The following is a 23,303-nucleotide window of genomic DNA, read 5'->3' as shown; positions in this document are numbered from 1 at the left end:
TTGTATGAAAACCCCTCTCACCCCAAATACGAGGCACTACGGGGTGAGGTGGGTTTTCCTCTTTATCGCCAAAGTTATGAAATGGAACTACCCAAAATAAAATAAAAACTAAAATACAAACGTCCGGAACACTTATTATATACACCATTCAGTTTTCATATGTAAAAATAAAATGTTATCGAGGTTTGAATTTCAGTTTTGACCCTACTCACCCCATTTTACGGTACTTCACGGTCTTATGCGTTCATGGAAATGTACATTTACCACTCATTTAACTTACTTTTTATCTTACTGATTATTAGAATGGCGATAAGAATTGCATGTCGGGTACGACTCTTACCTATTAATATATGTAGGTATAACTATTATTAGTGCGTCTGCTTGATATGTGATTCTATACACAGCAATATTTTCGTGTCAGTTTGAGCCATGCCACAAAATAATGCGACAGTAAGCTGCCCGGGCAGCTTCCGATGGGTTATTCCCACTAGTTACCACCAAGTTGTTATCAGTGGTAACTACTGGGAATTTTTTTCCCGTCTTTTACCACTGGTAACTACTGGGAAAAATTATTCCCAGTAGTTACCACCAACAAAAAAAAATCCCAGTAGTTACCACTGGTAACAACTTGGTGGTAACTAGTGGGAATAACTCCTTCCGATGGGCCCCACTTTTTTGGGCTGATTGTGTATTCTGTTCTCTTATTCTATATCAATGCTTTGAAAAAATGCATCTACTTATTATAAAAATTCAGAAAATAAAGATAAAAGCCATGTTTTATTTTCGTAAAATATTTTATTTCTTAATTTTCTACAATTTCGTAAATAAACGGTTTTTAGTGTCACCTGAATAGTAGGCCAACAATATGGGGCGAATTTCGTAGGCAAACGGACTATTTGTTACTCTACTAGACGTCCAGCCAGGTTCTGATGTTTCATCACAGACGAAACGGTCAATTGGGTCATTAGACATACAAAGATTGGACGTACAGGGAATCAGATATTAGACATTCGGGTAATTGGACGTACGAGGAGGAGGCATTCAAGGAATTGGACATACGGGGATTGGGCGTTCAGGTAATTAGACATACAGGGATCGGACGTTCAGGTAATTAGACGTACAGGGATCGGACGTTCAGGTAATTAGACATACGGGGATTGGTCGTTCAAGGAATTGGACGCACGGGGACTGGACATTTGGAAAATTGGACATTCCAGGCCAGAACCGTCGCGACGCATCAGAACGGAAATCGGTTTCATACATTAATTATGATTGCATACACATTCGCCTGACGCAACACATTGCGTCAGGCAAATGTGCACCATGACACGTCAGACAAATGTGTAGCTGGCTTAAGGCTGACTGCTAGGTAAAAATTATAATGAAACAAACAATTATTGATAAAGTTCACTTCATTACTTACACTTATGTAGGTATGTACCTATAATACAGATTAGAGTTTGTTTTATTTTGTATTAGTATCAGTTATCATTTATTCTTAAACTTTGGTTTCTGGAGTAGTCATGGAGCTATTTTACTCAAGCTTCTGCCGTGTATACCTGAAAAATTTAATGAATGGTTAATAAACAAGTCCAAAAACATAACACAACTGAACAATAAAAAACAGTATATAAATATAAAACATAACAGTATTTTTTTTAATATGAGTGCATTTTTTCTATACCCCTACCTATTCGATTTAAAATACCTACTTTAATAAACGTTCCAAAAATGTTTTTATTTTGAAAAATGAACACTAAGACAAACCAAATGTGAATTCATTATTTCCTTTAGATTCTTACGTAATAGGTCTTACATGGGGTTGGGAGGGGGTTAAAAACTGGCAAAAATCGTCTTACCTAATAAATGAATGGCGCCTTTTTAGTAATAAGCCGTCGAATAAACAGACATGGCTATAAGAGTTTCTAGTCCACTACGGATTACGAAAGCACAAAAACAGTTACGTACTTATTTGTTTTAAAAGGAGGACACCTACCTTTCGTTTTAACTTAATTTTGTTAGTGTCCATGTAGGCCTGCAATGCAAGGTATATGAAGCGGTACTGCAAGCTGTTCTGCACCATGCCGCCGCGCTGCGCGCGCACCAGCCTCACTGTGTTGTATACGTCGATCGTGCAATTTAATCCTGTAACACGTTTTTTGGTCATCCCACAAATCACTAATGAGTAATAAGTAAAAATAACATGCTCAATAACAATGATGATAGTAGCATGCTCACCAGACGTGTTAATTTTATCAATAAGTATGTCAAGGACCACCATGGTGCCGGACCGCCCCACTCCCGCTGAGCAGTGTACGCAGAGGACATTCTGAAAAGTGGCCAATACTTACATTAAGTACTTATTATCAGTTCCCGTATGGTACTCGTAAGTAACTAACTAAATTCACCATATTAAATACCTATATTGAAACAGGTTACTCACGTATTTTATTTACAATACGTTTTTAAAACACGCGAGTGTCGTTTTTATGTTATATTTTATTGACTTTCTCCATTTCAACGTTTTAATTAGTTTAGTTAGGTGTCTACACAATGGGTGAGTAAATTAAACCTGTTCTGGCGGATTAGGCTCGTTCATGAGCTGCGCCAGCCGCCGGTTGACCTCTGCGACAAACGCCAGCACGCCGTCTGGCTCCTCGGGACTCCCGTGATCCGGCCACATCTTCAATTCAAACAACAACAAATAACTTAAAATGTTTCAAAAACTGTACACTGGCAAATTCAATACCAATACCATTCACTTGGATTCTACTTATGTAAGGTGTTACAGCTACCTACTTCTTTCTGCGCGTTGATGTGGTAGAAAATTGTGCTTCACTCGGAAGCAAAGTTTGTTTAACCTTTAGGACGCCAATGACCGATATATCCGCACCGTAGGTTCAACGCCAAAGTCCGATTAATCGGTCACATATCACAGAGCAACATAGACCAGACCTACGTGCGTATGCATAAAGTTCAATTTCAGTTTTGACACTTCGGTGACGTGGCGTCAGCGTGACAGCTTTTGTGTTTGACACGGCGTCGAAAAGGTTAAACCCCTTGAATTGAAACCGTCGCAACACTCAGATTCCACTTTATGAACCACTCGCTCCGCTCGTCGGTTCGGAAGCCTTTGCTTGCTCGGTTATTAATATTGGCACGATGGGTTAAACATGAACTTTGCCCCCTTGTAAAACATTTTACAGGTGTTACAACGAGTAAGGGTAGAATACATACCGTAAACTGGTACTGGTAGATAATTTTACACTGATCTTTATCGTCGGACACATCAAATTCTCTTAGAATGTAGTTTTCATAACACGTTTCCGAGATTGATTTCACGAGCAGATCCCCGTAGTATTCCTGAAGACCTGACAGTGGCCAATATCGTTCACATTTTTTCTGTAAAAATAAAACTGAAAATATTAATGAAAATAACAGTAAGTAACACTTTTGAATTGATTTACAATTTTTTTTCCGATCGGTTATTGCCGAAAATATTCACTTTATCAAAAAATACTGTTGAAGATCCCTATTCGTTTTGAAATACCTATTCAACGATAACCCAAACTGTAGGGTTGGAGCGAAAAACAGATTTCGCCCCCACTTTGCGTGTAGGGGAGGTACCTTAAATTTTTTTTATGTGTTATTGTACGACTTTGTTGGATTTATTGTTTTATATATCCACACCAAATTGCAGCCTTCTAGCACTAACGACCACGGAGCAAAGCCTCGGACAGACAGACAGATAGAAATGGCGAAACTATAAGGATTCCTAGTTGACTACGGAACCCTAAAATGTTGATAAAACGAATATTTAGAAACCGATTAATTTAGATAATAGTGTAATCGGGCTTACCTTGCCTCGTTCAATTTCATTTGTAATCATAGCTATAACTCTAACATCTTCTTGCCACACCATTCGCCAGAAATCATCCTTAGTAGTTGGCAGACAGCCTTGCGTGACGATATATAACTTTTCTTTTACTGAAACATATGTAGACATTATGAAAAAAGAAAAAAAAATGCATGGCAGAGTCGCCATTGGATGTGAGACGTTAATTGAGACAGACGATATCTTATAAATACCTACGGATTTATTATGTTTAAAGCTACAAAGTATCCTACTTATTACACGTACTTGTTTAGCGCTAGGTGTAACAGTGTGAGTGAGGCGTAGCGCGCACACTACATAATGAATATGTATAATGATGTAGAATAAAGTAATGTATAATTAATGTAATTTTGGTACAATAAAGTGCATATACTCAATAAAGTTATAAATATTTTAGTGCAATACCTGCATCTGGATATAGATTTCCATTGATCTTATCCATGTTCATATTACGCCGGACCACCATAAGCGCATCGTCTGACAAGGATTTTGAAACCAAGGTGGTCTTAGAAAGATCCTCCGCACCAATTATAGCTAAAGTAAGAAAAAAAATTGTTTTACATTTTCTTAGGTATCATAGAGCGACTAGCTTCGACCCGCAACTTCGTCTGCGTAGAATGGTGATGAATGATGATGATTGATAAAAACTATATTATGGCCTCAAACTATTTCCGAACTAAATTTCAGAGGTCCAGCGGGATAAGCGTGAAGAGGTAACAGACGGCCATTCAGATAGAGTTACTGTCGCATTATTAACCTTTTGAACGCCACAGACGGCATGTGACGTCAACGCAAAATCGTGACAACGACGCCAAAGACGGCATTTGACGTCGATCGTTTTTAGGGTTCCGTACCCAAAGGGTAAAAACGGGACCCTATTACTAAGACTCCGCTGTCCGTCCGTCCGTCCGTCCGTCCGTCTGTCACCAGGCTGTATCTCACGAACCGTGATAGCTAGACAGTTGAAATTTTCACAGATGATGTATTTCTGTTGCCGCTATAACAACAAATACTAAAAACAGACTAAAATAAAGATTTAAGTGGGGCTCCCATACAACTAACGTGATTTTTGACCGAAGTTAGCAACGTCGGGCGGGGTACTACAGTACTTGGATGGGTGACCGTTTTTTTGCTTGTTTTTTTTGGCTTGTTTTGCTCTATTTTTTGTTGATGGTGCGGAACCCTCCGTGCGCGAGTCCGACTCGCACTTGGCCGGATTTTTTTGATGAAAATCTACTGAAAAACACCCCACTTTTAGGTTGGCATTATTTACAAAACCAAATTTTACCCCCGTGGCGTCAGTGGCACGGCAAATGGACGCGCCGTTTGGCGTTCAAAAGGTTAAAACCGGACAAGTGCGAGTCGGACTCGCCCACCGAGGGTTCCGTACTTTTTAAACGGAGCTAGAGCTGACGTAAGTAACTCATGAATAACAATATATTGCTTACTTGCGGTCCGTTACTCCTTATATTTATTGTCCAAAAATTGCAAGAGAACGGCAGCTTAATAAAGATTACTTGTTTTGTTTACACTATTTACCGGTCGTTGTGTTTGACCGGATTCCTAGAAGTGCTGTTTCGGAGACAAATAGTGAGAGTTTACATTGCAAACTGTCCAGGCTCTCTGTGGAGGAGTCCTGGGAGGCGTACAGGCCTGCGCCGGCGCCGGCGCGCACGTAGCTCGCGTTGATGTAGTCCGTATTATGCTCGCCACTTCGCCGCAACGCTACCCGTGTTTGGTCATCTAAATACATACATTAACCAAAATTATTTTAAATACGAGAAAAAACCATTATTTTGCATAACCAAACAGAAACTATATCTGCTGTTACCTACCTATCCTTGTTTTGTACAATATATTTTACAGTACATATAAGTACAGCGCTAATTTACTACACTTAGTGCGGTAGCTAGCACATAAAACGTACGTACTAATTTAACCTATAGGGACATTTTATCGCGTCACTGCGACGGAAAATAAAACTAAATACAGACTATCGTAAAATCTAATAGTATGGGATAACTTTATATGTATATAATATAAGTAGGTACTAGCTTTATTCGTCTGCGTGCAAAAGTACATAAAATAATAGAAATGAAATAAAATGGAACTAAAAAAAATCCATACTAAATTGTTGCCATGTTTCAGCATTTTACCTCAAAAATGTGACAGTGACGTAGAAAGTAGCGCCCTCAATAATTATCTACAATATCTTGTCGAACTGAATCCTTTGTCCTTTGTCGGGCCTCAAACTAAGTAAAATCCATACCTACTAAGCAAGTTTCATCTAAATCGGTTCAGCGGTTTAAGCGTAAAGAGGAAACTGACAGAATGACAGACAAACAGACAGAGTTACTTACGCATTGATAACCTTATAATAATAATATACATGGTACCCACGAGGAACCAGAGAGTTTTCAACCACGCATTTCTGATGCCAAGAGACGGAAAAAATGTTAGGTATCTAAGTAGCTAAGTACCTATATGAAATTTAGGTTAATTTCGCAAAAAAAATTGGAAAAGGATATTTGGACTAGGTTCCACAGTGGCAATATCGCCCTCAAAAAGGCGTTTTGCACTAAGTAACAATAACAAGATTTTTTTTACTGATTTAATTCTGAAACTAGCCGATTTAAAAAAAAAGTTTATAGGACATTTTAGTCTTCAGGAATATACTTATATCTTTCGGGTTTTTCGTGGGCACGTGGCCCGTGGTATTGTAGGGATTAGTTATCAACTTACAGGGAAGTATGTTCCTGTATCTGTTTTTCGAAGTATTTTCTGGTTTATTACCCTCGATTGTAGTAAACACGTGCCTGTCTTCTAACATCTTAATCGACTGGAATTCTCCGTCAAAACCATTTTTCTTATCGAGCTGTTGCGAATCTTCAATGTCCTTTAACAAAGAAAAGTAGTTAACAGATATTATAATTTAAAGCCTTAGGATCACTATGTATCGTTTTACGAATAACTTTTACACCTTGACAGTAGTAGTTTATGTGACTACTACATATAATGAAAGGCATTAAAAATTAAAAGACCTGTGTGGGTTTATATTACTTTATATTATACATATTATATAAAATAATGACACGAGTGCTGGTACAATAATACATAACTATGTACAGTTACATACGCTGCTTTATCTATATCTACACACACACACCCACATATTATAAGCTCTTTATGATATATTCAGGAACCGCATGTTACGGCCGGCTTTGGGATATCGTTGCTCACTCGCGGATATAAGGTGGCATCTCCGAAATATCATTATTTATAGCTCATTTCACACGTTGTTTTTGCTATTGTTAGCTAATAAACAACATTAAACTAATTAATTAATCTAATATCAAGGTACCTAACATTAAGGCTTTGTTCTCATAAATGTTCTTAAACAAAAAAAGCGGCCAAGTGCGAGTCGGACTCGCCCATGAAGGGTTCCGTATTTAGGCGATTTATGACGTATAAAAAAAAAACTACTTACTAGATCTCGTTCAAACCAATTTTCGGTGGAAGTTTACATGGTAATGTACATCATATATTTTTTTTAGTTTTATCATTCTCTTATTTTAGAAGTTACAGGGGGGGGGACACACATTTTACCACTTTGGAAGTGTCTCTCGCGCAAACTATTCAGTTTAGAAAAAAATGATATTAGAAACCTCAATATCATTTTTGAAGACCTATCCATAGATACCCCACACGTATGGGTTTGATGAAAAAAAAATTTTTGAGTTTCAGTTCGAAGTATGGGGAACCCCAAAAATTTATTGTTTTTTTTCTATTTTTGTGTGAAAATCTTAATGCGGTTCACAGAATACATCTACTTACCAAGTTTCAACAGTATAGTTCTTATAGTTTCGGAGAAAAGTGGCTGTGACATACGGACGGACAGACAGACGGACAGACGGACAGACGGACAGACAGACAGACAGACATGACGAATCTATAAGGGTTCCGTTTTTTACCCTTTGGGTACGGAACCCTAAAAAAACAGAAAATGTTGATATTAATGCTTATTCTCTTTACACAATAATTTATTAGGTACAGAACAGATAAAACGAGATTAAAGTATCGTGAAAGTATCAGTTATCGATACTTTTTTTTTATATTATACGTATACAGTATACACAGATAGACTAATAAGTCCCACGGAACGCTCAAGGGGCTAAGGGATTAAATATAGTTATTGCCCATACATTAAGGTAGCGGGTACCTACATATTTTTGGCACTTTGTCGGTATCGATATTGTAATAGCTTAACTGTATATATAGGTACTTATCAGACTTTAGGTAGGCGTATTTCAAATTTGTTTTGGGATTTATAGAAAAAGCAGTTCATATCAACGCATTCACTAGGATTATGTAGGTAGGTAGTGTTTGCATTGCAGAAACAAGTATAATTTTTAGTAGAACCTGCTACAATACATACGAGTATTTGCTTAGAACAGTCGAGCGCACTAGTGTTTCCATGTGTACCTGCATCTGCGAGACCTTCCTCTGTAAGCGGTGCGCGCGCAGCCTCGTGCCGGAGACGGGCTGCAGCAGGCGCAGCTCCTCGCCCGCGCCCGTCACCATGGGGAACGCGCGCAGGTGCTCGATCAGCCCCGCCAGCTCCGAGAACTGCTCGCCGCTTCCCACGTCGTACTTCTTGTGCTGCACACATCATATACGAAAACAAATACAATAAACAATAAGTGTAGATACTATTTAATCTGATTCTGAAACTTAAGGTAAAATAAATACCTACAAACATATAAAAATGTTACACTCCTTTTATATGCAGTCGTGTAAAAAACAAGATTGTATTTATCAATTAACTTAGTTTTCAGAACTGATTTATATTTATTGTAACTTCCTTCATCGAGATATTAAGTTATTACGATGTTAACTCGATGTTGTACAGTCCGGGCCGAGCATGTCAGGTGCAGTCTGCGGGAATATAATCTACAGATCGATGGTGCGAATGAAATAAACGAATGCACTCGCCTGCATGCATTGCACTATTCACACCACGAGTAGTGAGTATTTAAGTCTGTGAGTGAGTGGGATGTCATCTGTCATCTCATACACCCTCAAAGGCAGTAAAGGCTCTCTTGGTTGTTCAAAAACTGATGACAAAGTTGCATTGATTTTATGTTGATGTTAATTAACAAGTTTCAAGTCCTCAAACTTTCATTTTACCCCCTTAAGGGGTTGATTTTTCAAAATAGCTGCTTATTATTTCTTGTACACACTATAAATGTACTTAGCCTGATGTGCAAGTTTCAACTTTTGACTTTGTAGTTACGGCTTTGCATTTATGATTCAGTCAGTCAGGAGAGTAGGTGATATAGTAAATTATAAACCTTAATTTTAAAAACCATATCTCGACGACCACTGGTAGGGTGCGTAAACTCATCTACACTTTTAAACTTTTACGTGAATCTGCTTCTGGTCAGATACTTAAAGCTGTGTACTTAGCCCTCTGTCAATCAATTTTAAACTATTGTATACTAGCCTGGGGAGGCTCTGGTAAATCGTTTATGATAATTTTGGAGCGCGCACAAAGAGCGGTTCTGAAGGTCTGTTTGGGGCGACCCCGTCGATATCCAACAGTTGTCCTCTATAAAGAAGCCCAAGTCCTGAGTGTTCGCAAATTGTATTTGCTACGTGTTACTTTATATACTCATATTATGGCCAGTCGTCTGCCGGAACATCAATCGCTCACTTCAAGTAGAGTTTACAGTATCCCTAAACCTCGTGTTCTCACTTCTTTTGCGCAGCGCTTCTCAGCATTTCTCTTCCCGCACATCTACAATAAAGTAGTTAAAATTTGTGACATTAGGCACTGTAACGTAAATGAGGCAAAAATTCGTATACTAAACCTGCTAAAGTCTTGGAACTTCGACGAATCAGAAGAAATTCTGAATCCTTCCCAAGTAACTCCTAACTCCACGTAGGATTCATAGGATTACTTCTTCATTCCTCTTCGAGTTCAGTTTCAGTTTTTAATCATTAACGCTCGAACACACTTAAATCTAACAAACTTTTACACTCACACATTCTTAGATTTGATTCACACACTTTTCACTACCACCTCACAACAACCTTACACATACAAGTACACACTCCTCTCTTTTTTTCCTATTCCTATTCTTATGTTTAATATAATTATAAATTTTATTTCTGGTAACTCGTGATGATCATGACCCCCGCGATACAGGCCATGCCTAGTGCGGGGTTCAATGTAACCTTCCTGCTAAACTTCAATTATGAATAAAAATATTGTTATTGTTATTGTTATTGTTATTATTATAATTTCGAGCAAATGCCGGATGAAGGTAGGACCATTTTTCGGCACTAATTTTGTTAAGGAGCACAAAACTTGACGTATCTTTACATGATATATGTACCTACATATCTAATCTATCTATCTATCTAATACCTTTAAACGCGCCATTCTTGTTTATTTATTTATTTATATATTTCGGGGATGTCGGAAACGGCTCTAACGATTTCGATGAAATTTGCTGTATGGGGGTTTTGGGGGTGAAAAATCGATCTAGCCAGGTCTTATCTCTGGGAAAACGCGTATTTTTGAGTTTTTATATGTTTTCCGAGCAAAGCTCGGTCGCCGAGATATTATATTATTATGTTATGTACCATGCCAGCTACATACAAAGTGATGAAAATGATATTCTGACGATTGGTCAAGCGTACGGGATGCATATTATATTTCAAGCATTACCTACTAAGTACTTAAGTACGAGTAGTACCTACTGCTATACTTACATACCTAATTGATATAAAAAAGTGTTTTTTCTTTTTCTGTCATTGTCCAATTTTTCGAGCGATGGTATGATTTGGAGCAGCGTGGACAAGGTTCTTAAATGATTCTGACCTTACCTGCGGCAGTTTGTGGCCTTCTGCGAGAAACGAGACGCCGAATGCTAAATGTTCGGCAACAGGTTTCACGGGCAGTCCTTACTTACACTCGCAACTATCAACATTCGTGTACCTAGCAAATAGCGATGAATCAATTATGAATCGGTAGCTACTGCGTATTGTTTGTAATCTGACCACGACTTTGTTTATTATGTCGTGGAAATCCAGTTTCGTTAAAAATAGTAAGTTATAGATATAAAAACAAATTGGTCTCATATAATTAGGTACCTAAATGGTAAAAATAATATGATTTTGCGCAGTATAAATAACATTAGCATATGTGAGCAGTAGGTAGTAAACATCAACACGCCTCAAACCCACCCACGTACACACGACCGATTTTTTAGGATTGCGTGATATCTTATAACTCTTATAAGTAAATACTAATAGGTACAAAGATATTAAGCAGAGAGAAACCGTAAAATGGGGTGAGTAGGTGCAAAACTGACATTCAAACCTCGATAACATTTTATTTTTACATATGCAAACTGAATGGTGTATATAATAAGTGTTCCGGAAGTTTGTATTTTCGTTTTTATTTTATTTTGGGTAGTTCCATTTCATAACTTTGACGATAAACAGGAAAACCCACCTCACCCCGTAGTCCCTCGTATTTGGGGTGAGTTGGGTTTTCATACAAAGGTGATTTTGGAAGATTGTTGGATCGATTTTTTTTTATTATGAGTATTACTATAGCTCCAATTTAAATTTGAATGCATTGTTTTTGTGGCAATAGCCTTAAAAAACCATCCACCCCCCTTTCAAACCTTCTCTCCCCATTCATAACCCAACTGTCCCCGCGAAGCCTACTCACCCCATTTTACGGTAATCGTGTAACTCGAATCTTTATTTCTTTCGAGTTTGGTAGAAGTGGATAACTATCCTATATCCAAGCATCGAAATCTCATCATTCTATTAATCGCTTTTATAAAAGCTCAATATTTTTTACGTATAATAAAAAAAAAACAAAGTAAATTCTAAAGACGTTCAAGACGTGTCATTAAAGTACCTAATTTATGTTCACCTATGTATTCTCATATCTAATACCTTTAAACGAGCAATTCTTGTTTATTTATTTATTTATATATAAGTATATGTATTTCGGGGATCTCGGAAACGGCTCTAACGATTTAGATGAAATTTGCTATACGGGGGTTTTCGGGGGCGAAAAATCGATCTAGCTAGGTCTTATCTCTGGGAAAACGCGCATTTTCGGGTTTTTATATGTTTTCCGAGCGAAGCTCGGTCACCCAGATATTGACATAAATCTATATATATAAATGCAAGTGTCCTGACTGACTGACTGACTGACTGACTGACTGACTGACTGATTCATCAACGCAGAGCCGAAACTACAAAAGCTAGAAAGTTGAAATTTGCACACTAGGTTGCATTTGTAAAGTGTACAAGAGATAAGAAGCGATTTTGAAAAATTCAACCCCTAAGGGGGTTAAAAAGGGGATGAAAGGTTGTATGGGGTTCAAGTTTTAGTTTAAGCTAGGAATTTGAAACTTTGTGAACATGTATTATATTAAAAAACAAGAAAACTAATTTCAGCGTTTTCGAAAATTCATCCCCCAAGGTGGTGAAAAAGGGGTTGAAAGTTTGTATGGAGATCAAATATTTTTGTGAGTGTGGGACGTGAAACTTTGTATATTGGTATGTTATTATAAGACAGTAAAAGTAATTTCAGCGTTTTTGACAATTCATCCCCTAACAGGGTTAAAAAGGGGTTGAAAGTTTGAATCCATTACAAATGCTTTGAAACTTCTTAGAAAGGCATAATAGCCGATTACAAAAAACAGTAATTGCGACGTTTTAGGAAATTCAACCCCTAAGGGGGTAAAAAAGGGAATGAAACTTTGTCTTGGGGTGCAAATTTTATTTTAAGCTAGGACCTTGAAACTTTGCAAAAAGGTATTAAATTAACAAACGAGAAAACTAATTTCAGCGTTTTCAAAAATTCATCCCCCGAGGTGGTGAAAAGGGGTTGAAAGTTTGTACGGAGATCAAATATTATTGAGAGTGCGGGACTTCAATCTTTGTATAAAGCTATATTATTAGATCTCAAGAAAAGTAATTTCAGCGTTTTTAAAAATTCATCCCTTAAAAGGGTTAAAAAGGGGATGAAAAGTTGTATGGGGTTCAAGATTTATTTTAAGCTAGGAATTTTAAACTTTGTAAAAATGTATTAAATTAAAAAATAAGGAAACTAAATTCAGCGTTTTCGAAAATTCATCCCCCAAGGTGGTGAAAAAAGGGTTGAAAGTTTGTATGGAGATCAAATATTTTTGTGAGTGTGGGACTTGAAATTTTGTATATGGGTATATTATTATAAGACAAGAAAAGTAATTTCAGCGTTTTTAAAAATTCATCCCCTAACAGGGTTAAAAAGAGGTTGAAAGTTTGAATCCATTACAAACGCTTTGAAACTTTTTAGAAAGGCATAATAGCCGATTGCAAAAAAAAGGAATTGCGACGTTTTAGGAAATTCAACTCCTAAGGGGGTAAAAAAGGGGATGAAACGTTGTCTTGGGGTGCAAATTTTATTTTAAGCTAGGACCTTGAAACTTCGCAAAAAGGTATGAAATTAAAAAACAACAAAACTTATTTCAGTGTTTTTAAAAATTCATCCCCCGAGGTGGTGAAAAAGGGGTTGAAAGTTTCTACGGAGATCAAATATTTTTTAGAGTGCGGGACTTCAATCTTTGTATAAAGCCATATTATTAGATCTCAAGAAAAGTAATTTCAGCGTTTCCAAAAATTCATCCCTTAAAAGCGTTAAAAGGGGGTTGAAAGATTGTATGGGGTTCAAGTTTTAGTTTAAGCTAGGAATTTTAAACTTTGTGAAAATGTATTATATTAAAAAACAAGAAAACTAATTTCAGCGTTTTCGAAAATTCATCTCCCAAGGTGGTGAAAAAGGGGTTGAAAGTTTGTATGGAGATCAAATATTTTTGTGAGTGTGGGACTTGAAACTTTGTACATGAGTATATTAGTACAAGTCAGGAAAAGTAATTTCAGCGTTCTTGAAAATTCATCCCCTAACAGGGTTAAAAAGGGGTTGAAAGTGAATCCATTACAAATGCTTTGAAACTTTTTAGAAAGGCATAATAGCCGATTGCAAAAAAAAGGAATTGCGCCGTTTTAGGAAATTCAACCCCTAAGGGGGTAAAAAAGGGGATGAAAATTTGTCTTGGGGTGCAAATTTTATTTTAAGCTAGGACCTTAAAACTTCGCAAAAAAGTATGAAATTAAAAAACAACAAAACTAATTTCAGTGTTTTTAAAAATTCATCCCCCGAGGTGGTGAAAAAGGGGTTGAAAGTTTGTACGGAGATCAAATATTTTTTAGAGTGCGGGACTTGAATCTTTGTATAAAGCCATATTATTAGATCTCAAGAAAAGTTATTTCAGCGTTTTCAAAAATTCATCCCTTATAAGGGTTAAAAAGGGGTTGATAGATTGTATAGGGTTTAAATTTTTTTTAAGCTACGAATTTGTAACTTCGTAAAAAGTTATTTCATTAAAAGAGAAGTTTTTAAAAATTCATCCCCTATAAGGATCCAAAAGGGGTTGAAAGTCTGTATAGGGTTCAAATTTTATTTAAAGCTAGGAACTTGATACTTCGTAAAAAGGTAATATTTTATTAAAAAACAAAAAACCCTATTCAGCGATTTTAAAAATTCATCCCCCGAGGAGGTGAAAAAGGGGTTGAAAGTTTGTATGGAGATCATATATTTTTGAGAGTGCGGGACTTAAATCTTTGTATAAAGCCATATTATTAGAACACAAGAAAACTAATTTCAGCGTTTTTAAAAATTCATCCCATAACAAGGTTAAAAAGGGGTAGAAAAATTGTATAGGTTATAACTTTATTTAAAGCTAGGAACTTGAAGCTTTGTAAAAAGGTAAAGGTAAAGAAAACTAATTTCAGAGTCTTTGATAATTCATCCCCCAAGGTGGTGAAGGGGGTCAAAAATTTGTATGGAACCCAAATATTTATTTGAGTGCGGGACTTGTGAATCGTTGTATAAAGGCATATTATTACAATACAAGAAAAGTAATTTCAGCGTTTTTAAAAATTCATCCCCTAAAAGTTTAAACAGGGGTTGAGAGTTGGTAGAGGGTTCAAATTTTATTTAAAGCTAGGAACTTCAAACTTATATATATTATAGTGGACTTGAAAATCTTCTGGGGTTTGAGAGAGATTATATCGAGAACAATTTTATTCAGTTAGGGGCTTGAAACGTCGTAGCCCTGTCGTAGCCAGGTTGTGAAAGACAAATCTCATGCGTTGTATAATAATTAACAAATGATTAACCATGCCTACTGCTATCTTTTGCTGCATAATGTTCTAAACCAGCGGTTGGCAACCCGCGGCCCGCGGGCCGCATGCAGCCCGTGAGCCTGTCACTTGCGGCCCGCGAGCCTCCCTGGCTATTTTGTATGTAATATTGACAAACGACAATGTCTGATAAAGTCATAAATATTAACAAAGTGCGGCCCGCGTCAACTTCGTTAACTACTATGTGGCCCTTGGCTGCTAAAAGGTTGCCGACCGCTGTTCTAAACTAATGTAGAATGTATAACCACCAATATACAAATCCACGCGTACGAAGTCGCGGGCAACAGCTAGTCTATGATAGTCCGCGGACTAAAATTACAGATAGAGTTAGACCAAGAAAAGTCTACAACGATTTGGTTAGCATACGCATTGCAAGTGTTATTTATTTGTCATAATTTCATAGAAGTTTTCATGAATGCGTGAGTGTCGTGGATCCGAGAACGAAGTTAAGAAAGTTGACACATACTGCTTTTCACATAGGTAACATCACATATGAGGAAATCATTTTCATGTTCAGGTCCATGTCCATGGAACACTCGGTTTGAACGAAGTTAAGAAAGGGTCGTGACGGAAACACATCCACCAAGCCGTACCGTACGATGAGGAACTTCATTCCAAAATTATAGCAAAAAATGGTCACTGGTATTTATATCGATATTATATCGAGAAATATGACATTGCACTATCACTATTCACGTGATTCCTTTATGTTCAACTTATGACCGTCACAGGCAAGTGGTCAACTAGTTACCGCTAATAAATCCAAGCCAAGGTATGACTACCGACCGACATGATTTGACGATGTTGCATTTCACGACGTTTTCACTTTCTTGGGCTCAGTTTATTTCTATTTATTGATGTAATGAGATGGCCGCCTCAATAAACGTACAGCCAGTGATGAAAGCTTTGACACATCATCGTACAGTCAGTGATGAAGGCAGGTACCTACATTGTTTGATAAGCCAGCGAGCAGTTTGATGGAACTGCCTAATTATTTCAAGTTTCCAACCTACGTCAATTACTTCGTGACAAGAATACAAAATTTATTGAGATTCATCTTAGGTACGTGTGCAGCGTTTTGAAGTAGGTAGGTACCTGGCAGTTTGAGAACACTGTAACCAATTAAAGATTATTTCCGAAAATATACCTTTTTACATAGTCTGTGGTTTAGAACACAGACTTATCGCCAGGTTCAAAGGAACCTGAAGGAGGAAGGAAGGAGGAGGGGGATTTAAGATCATTAACTCCTACCTACGTTCATAATGCGATATCTACCAAAGGCATTTAATGACCCGACTTAAAAAATGGCAGCGACCGCGGAGGCAGTTATGTATTACATATTCCGCTCAAGTGTGGGAGGGTTACTCGAGCACTCATCTCATTACTCAAATGACGAACAAAAAAATCTTGACATCGGTAATCAACGGCAAATTCATTGTTACCAATTATAATAACTATTGAGTTTTTGTTCATTAGCAACAATAAAATGTATAGGTACCTAGTACACAAAACGTAATAAAAAACGTAATAAATAACTGATCCCAAATAAGGCTTCATCTCCCAATAGTTCCTCTAAGAACAATGTGTCATCAAGTCCAAGCCAGGGGCATTGAGGATTATGAAGTAAAAACAATTAGTGAACGATCGATAGGTAATTTATATGTGTGAGGCTGTCAAACTACACAAATAATTTTGTCCGTTATGTTATAATAAAGCAAACAAGAAAGCAATTCCATTTCAATTCAACAGTAGCCATCATCTCGCGTTATCCCGGCATTTTTGCCACGGCTCACGGGAGCCTGGAGTCCGCTTGACAACTAATCCCAAGAATTGACGTAGGCACTAGTTTTTACGAAAGCGACTGCTATCTGACCTTCCAACCCAGAGGGGAAACTCTTATTGGGATTAGTCCGGTTTCCTCACAATATTTTCCTTCCCCGAAAAGCAAAGAGTGGTAAATATCAAATCATATTTCATACATAAGTTCCGAAAAACTCATTGGTATGAGTCGGGGTATTCTTCAATCTTCAATAGTATCGTTTTGTAAAAGTTAATATTAGATTTATGTTAGGGATCGGAATAAATGAATATTATATAGGACAATCTTACACAAATCGACCTAGTCCCACGGTAAGCTCAATAAGGCTTGTGTTGTGGGTACTAGATGAAGATATATATAATATATAGATACATATAAGTACTTAAATACATAGAAAACATCCATAACTAAGGAACAAATATTTGTGATGAACACACAAATAAATGCCCTTACCGGGATTCGAACCCAGGACCTCCAGCTTCGTAGCCAGGGTCACTACCGACTAGGCTACGGAGGCCGTTAAACCGCGAATTAGTTAAAAAAATGCAACCGAAGATCGATATACTTATATGTGTTTTGCAGCCTCATGGGGTTTTCGGATATCAATTGTTTTGCAATCTACAGTTAAGAAACTTGTTTGAAATGTTATTATTATCTTAGCTGCAACGGGAAAGTCCGAGCGCGGGAATCCCAACCGTCTGAATTGTAATCGCTTTCAAATTGAGGTTGAAAATTAATTCTTTATATATAAGTATCAAGAAAATAACCCGTCCGGCTTTTAAGTATATCCATATGTTGAAACAAAGAGCAAATTATTTTAAGGTAGATATTGTTTAACACGTGGCAGGTCTGTCGTCCATAGTTATTTTACAATAATACACGAAAAACATAGATATTAGTTTATCGTCACGCGAAAGGCTCGGGCAATGCTGGCCCAGAATTCAAACATGGCCTACCTGCCGCCTGTCGTGAGTAGGGGGCATCATACACGTAGATATAGCTATTCATCCAAAGTTTATGATTTGTTTCGATCATATCGTGTTTCTATTGTCCCTGTTCTAACTTAATCAAGAACAAATTTCCTACCACAATTGATATTGCAACTTGAATAAAAAGACTATCTATAAAAGGTATTTAGGTAGGAACTAGGAACTACACCTCCGATGGATGTTTCTTTGATAGAAACTCTAATATAATAAGATAGGTACTTTGAAAGTTTACTTAGGTACTCACTATGTATTTCTACATAGTACCGCTGTAACAACAATAAAAACATAAGTTGTATCTTCTGTTAGGTAGGTATCGAAAGAATTTCTGGATGTGACAATTGTATCTCCGGAAATTGGCCCCGACTTAGCTGCGAGCTGAACCTAAATTGTAGTCATTGTTGATCGAAGCTCACCTGCCGACGGATCATGACGTGCGAGACGCGGTCGCGCGCGCGCACCGACAGCACGAACTCGCCAGGGTGCGCCTGCGACTCGCGCACCAGATATGACCCGTTCTTGCCTTTTTCCATTATCAATTGCTCTGCTTCCTTTGCCGACATCACTCCGTGAAACCACCTGTAATAACATTAATGTGACACATTAGCAAAAACATACTGTACCTAAGTACTGGACTTTGCATGAACTTCGCGTCAGTTTCGGCTTTTACCATCGTTTGTTAATCAGACTTACCATCTAAGTAGAGTACCTACGTAGGGCAGGGCCTATTTACACAACACATTTATTAGTAGCGTAGGTATACCATTAGGCATACGGTGTAGTGTATGCATATACGGCCTAAAGCCTACACCGTTTGACTTTGATGAGAATGATCTAAGTATTCTAAATAAACGCTAGGTACTGATAACTTACGGTTTACGGGAAAGCTGAACCTTATTCTTATATCTTAGCAACTTCTTATCAACCTTCTACATATTATATTTTGTCTCCGGCTAACAAACAGGAATGTCAAGAGGACGGTTAGGGACAAACGATATTCAACGATTTGTTAGATTTGATGAACGTGTAAGAATAACGCCATATAATATCAGCTTTTAATAATGTAGCCTTAGGATTACTTTAGAAATGGCTTTATGACTTGACAACTGATGAGCTACCTCCAAATAAATCTGACTCGCATGCAACACAAAGCGCCATAGAAGTACCAACATAGTAAAAGCGACAAACAAAATCGTTATTGAATGCCTTGTGTCCTAACAATGCTGCAATAAAATACGAATTAGTAAGTAGGTACACCTTCTACGTAGGATTGCATTATATGAATATAGTAAGGACAGCATTACAATTTTATAACAACTAAAATGAGCACATCAAGCACTTATCCGTGGTCCGCTTGGTCTTTTATGAATATTAAGGATTATTTAAGAAATATTTAAACGGTGTTTCTGGATTATAGAACTTTTTAAAACCAATCTATTCTAGTTTTACCATAAAAATAAGCTTTCAATTCTCTTAACTTTGCAATGATACAAGAAAGACGCGATTAAGTATCTGGCGTGGCGGCCTAGCCATGGTGACAATCGCTTGCGCTTCTCCATCTAATCGCTTTGTCTCTCTATCACTCTTCCGTATTAGTGTGACAGTGACAATTGCGCTTCGTTCGCTACGTAACGCTAGCGACTGGCATGTTGGTTACGGAGCCTGATGACAACAAATACGACAAAAGAAAATAATGAACTACAATCACCAAGTGAAATTTCATACATTTGTACCCATGTAGACTTACGGAAATACCCATTGTTAAGATGTAAAAACCTATTGTAATTTTCATTTGACTTATATCTGTTAAACTGTTAAAGTAATGACTGAACGAATTGTTTGTTTTGTTATCCTTATTCGGAGAAATTAGGATGACTAAGTTGGTACTGGATTATACCCGATAAACAAAATAGACTAGAAATAGTTTTTTTACGCGATAAAAACGATTTTTTTTCAATATCGAGTGATGGCAGTGGAAGTGGGAGACTCCGTGACCGTGACTGCAGCGGCCTCGGTCTCAATGCTCGAGATGTTTTCGGCGCTGCCCACCTCTACCCTATTAGGAACTGATCATTGTATACTTCCGTTTTTTTACTATTTTTTATAAGACTATTCTCAACTCTATTATATTTATACAATAGGCTCTTTATACCAAAATAATGATACTATTATATTAATAAGTACACTAAATACGCATCATAATTACACAAAACGATGGAAAACACCTACTGTTTAGTCTAGCTGAGGGCACAAGCATAATAAAGCACAAAACGAATCATATTCTAAAATTTTTCACCATTTACGATTATGATTATTTTAAGACCAATGAATTATATGTATTTATGATACTCGAACCCATCTGTCGTATTCGAACTTCAAGATATTCACAAGAGACGACACGTACTAGATCCATTCTAGATACGTTATAGTGTAGATTTCAACTAGTTCTCTTTTGCAGCGCAATTCGGTCAACCAATGTCACGTTTACGTTAGATAGAGTTAGATATCTATTAGATGTGAATTGGATCTCTAAGTCATATCTTGTGGAAATCGTTCAAGAGTATCTCCAGAATCGCGGAAATGTCAAATTTGACAGGTTAGATCTTAGACATATCGTTATCGTATCTTGGTGATGTCTAAAAGATATCTAATAGATGTCTATTTCAAAATCCGAATCGGGCCCTATGTCTTATTAGGAAAGATCGTTCGCAGGTCCGCAAACAAACAAGTGCAAAAGTTTAATTTAATAGCACTATTTAAAAATCAACAAAAAAAATAGTTTAATAGTTATTAGGAACTTCAGTAAGTACATTGTACAGTCAGCAGCAGAAGTTGCTAAACGGGCGAGGTGTTCAAAATTACCTTAACAATAAAGTCGCGTCAAGATCATTTTGAACACTTTGCCCGCTTAGCAACTATTGCTGCTGACTGTATAGTCTGGCAAGCCATTTCAATTGTTAAGTACCTATATATGGGTAAGTACTTGCAAAGTTTCAAATAGGTAAGGTTATTTTTACGTATCGGTTTGAAACTCTACAACTCACAAGATTTTATTGCTTATATTATTAGTTTGTTAGTGGTAAATAAGATAAATATAGACGCGAATAAGGGTTGTTCACCCATAGAAAATCGCATTTTTACTACTAACCAATTTGTTGTGCCAGACTATAACACTTACTTAAATATACCAACTAATAACATTCCGGGCACTTAAATACTAAATCTAGCAAGTGTATTTCGCACAGCAGCGTGATAACATAGTTAGCAGTTAAACACCAGAGATATAAATACATCATTAAATAAGTACTTAAGTGTTTACCCAACTCAGAAATTCCGTTATAATGTAAACTATATATGTGCAGAATGCACAACCAATTATATCTAACAATTGTAACCGTACCTATGGTAATAAAATGTGTCTAATGTGTTGGGCAAAATTCGTATAGTGTACTTTTTTCTGATTCTGATATTGATATAATATTTATATTACAAAATATGTACAGTCAAGTGTAAAAATATGGGCGTAGACCACTTTACCTACCTACTCAAAAATATTTCCCATAGTTTTTAATTCTCTGACATAATATGAGCTATGGGACATATTTTTGAGATGATTTGTGCACCCATATTTTTACACCTAAATGAGGTCAAAATAAAAATTGAAAAACCAACTTACTTTTTAAGCATGAAAGCTTTGCTAAGCTCCTTGAGCACTGTGGAGACGATGGCTCCAGCCGCCGGCACGGCCAACACCGAGGCGTCCATGCACGCCAACAGCGCCGCTGGCGCCAGCACACCGAGCCTGCTCAATCTAGGCGGATCCTTTGACATTACTCTAGATTGATATCTACTAGTTTCATATAGCGATTCCGAGATTCGTGCGCGCGACCGTAACCGCCGAGCGATCCGCTTCGCACGCTGTTTGGAACTCAAGTGACCTCTGCGCGCACGCATGAATCACGCGGAGCGTTTTAACGACACTGTTGACGTGACATTCATTTGTTTTCATGTATACAAGCTCTCATGAGGACGCCGCTGGGGAAGCCTTATGCCCGAGTTGGCCGAGTTCAATGTAGTATACTAGTAAACTTCAGCACACAAGTTTCTTGTGGGTTCGGAGATATATTGAGTAACAAAATGAAGGGGTACAAAGGGATGTAGTCTACGGTCAAGGAATTTAATTTCAGTACCACTTCGTACCTTGTCAGTGACAATTAATAGTATGAGGTCCCTGTCCCGGGGGACTTTCATATTGATTGTCACCGTGTATTGATAATATTGTACCTTGGTACGAAATGGTACCTGAAATTAAATTCTTTGACTGTACCTAATATACCAATTAAACCATTTTTTTTAATCAAAAACTCAACAATAAAGGATGACTCACGTTAGACCGGGGTACCTTTGTTTCACATAAAGTTTTAAGTCATAATGTATTGATTGTCATATTATTATTAGTTACAAGACCGAAACCGTTAACTTTTCAGGATTTTCGTAAGGTTATCCTATAGGTTAAGTTTGTTTTAGGGCAATACTAAAAGTGACGCGTTTCTGAACCAAATAAATTATGACTAATGAAAATACGGGCAAACAATAAATTATGACAAAACTGTTTAGGAAACAATAGAGACCCATGCTATACACTTGAGAATCAAAATACTTTAACACAAACACAAAGTTTAAAACTTTTCTTTTTTAATATGCTTTTAAAATATTATTTGTATAAACAATCGCAGCAACAAAATAATTAGGTACATTACATATATTTTAAAGATATATGGAAAACAACAATACCGAGACGTAAATCAAGATAAATTTTTCCTTATGAACTCTTAAATGTGACGCCATGCCAGCGTGACGGGACTAATAAGTAATGGACTCATCACACGCCCAGAAAGGACAGTCGTCGCAAACGGCTCGGACTCATCTACTTGCCCAAAGGAAGGTCACTGAACAAGCTTAAGTCACGTACTCATACTTACTCATTATACCTAACCCTAACTTTACCTAACTACATTAAGCGCCACTTGCACCATCCCACTAACCCGGGGTTAACCGATTAAACCGTTAGTTAACCCAGTGTCAAATTCTACTGGTAACCATGGTAACACCAGGTTTAACCGGTTAACCCGGGGTTAGTGGGATGGTGCAAGTGGCGCTAAATAACTTAAGATATTAGGACACGACTGAACGTTCATACACTTCCTGAAAATTGTATACTTACACCAAATATTGTTCGAATTAAACTATTATTTTTTGATATTAAGAACGTTTTACGTGGCGTACATTTATATGACTAAATTTCATACTCCATCCGTCTACGATA

General features: G+C 37.2%; 1 protein-coding gene across 1 annotated transcript; it reads right to left on the bottom strand.

Annotated features, from left to right (window-relative positions):
* Positions 1-1,460: 1,460 nt before the first annotated feature.
* On the bottom strand, positions 1,461-21,959 carry LOC134660815 (tyrosine-protein phosphatase non-receptor type 11-like). Its single transcript, XM_063516622.1, has 12 exons — positions 21,654-21,959; positions 18,394-18,556; positions 8,378-8,554; positions 6,638-6,791; positions 5,498-5,638; positions 4,301-4,429; positions 3,860-3,987; positions 3,238-3,402; positions 2,573-2,683; positions 2,239-2,329; positions 1,997-2,145; positions 1,461-1,559 (listed from the first exon to the last, which is right to left on the bottom strand). The coding sequence occupies exons 1-12, from the start codon at positions 21,929-21,931 to the stop codon at positions 1,539-1,541; spliced, it is 1,707 nt and encodes a 568-aa protein (XP_063372692.1). The 5' UTR covers positions 21,932-21,959; the 3' UTR covers positions 1,461-1,538.
* Positions 21,960-23,303: the final 1,344 nt, after the last annotated feature.

The sequence above is a fragment of the Cydia amplana genome, chromosome Z, assembly GCF_948474715.1.
Source record: "Cydia amplana chromosome Z, ilCydAmpl1.1, whole genome shotgun sequence".
Lineage (NCBI taxonomy): Eukaryota > Metazoa > Arthropoda > Insecta > Lepidoptera > Tortricidae > Cydia > Cydia amplana.
The sequence above is the reverse complement of the archived record's forward strand: the minus strand, read 5'-3'. Positions and strand labels throughout refer to the sequence as shown.

What these genes read in the sequence shown, in the direction of transcription:
- LOC134660815 (XM_063516622.1), bottom strand. Translation starts at nt 21,931, where the DNA reads ATGCGTGCGCGCAGAGGTCACTTGAGTTCCAAACAGCGTGCGAAGCGG. An exon ending in GAGCCTGGACAGTTTGCAAT is followed by an intron (nt 4,430 to 5,497) that starts GTAAACTCTCAC and finishes TTCTTACTTTAG; the next exon opens with CTATAATTGGTGCGGAGGAT. An exon ending in TCTACCAGTACCAGTTTACG is followed by an intron (nt 2,684 to 3,237) that starts GTATGTATTCTA and finishes TTTGAATTGAAG; the next exon opens with ATGTGGCCGGATCACGGGAG.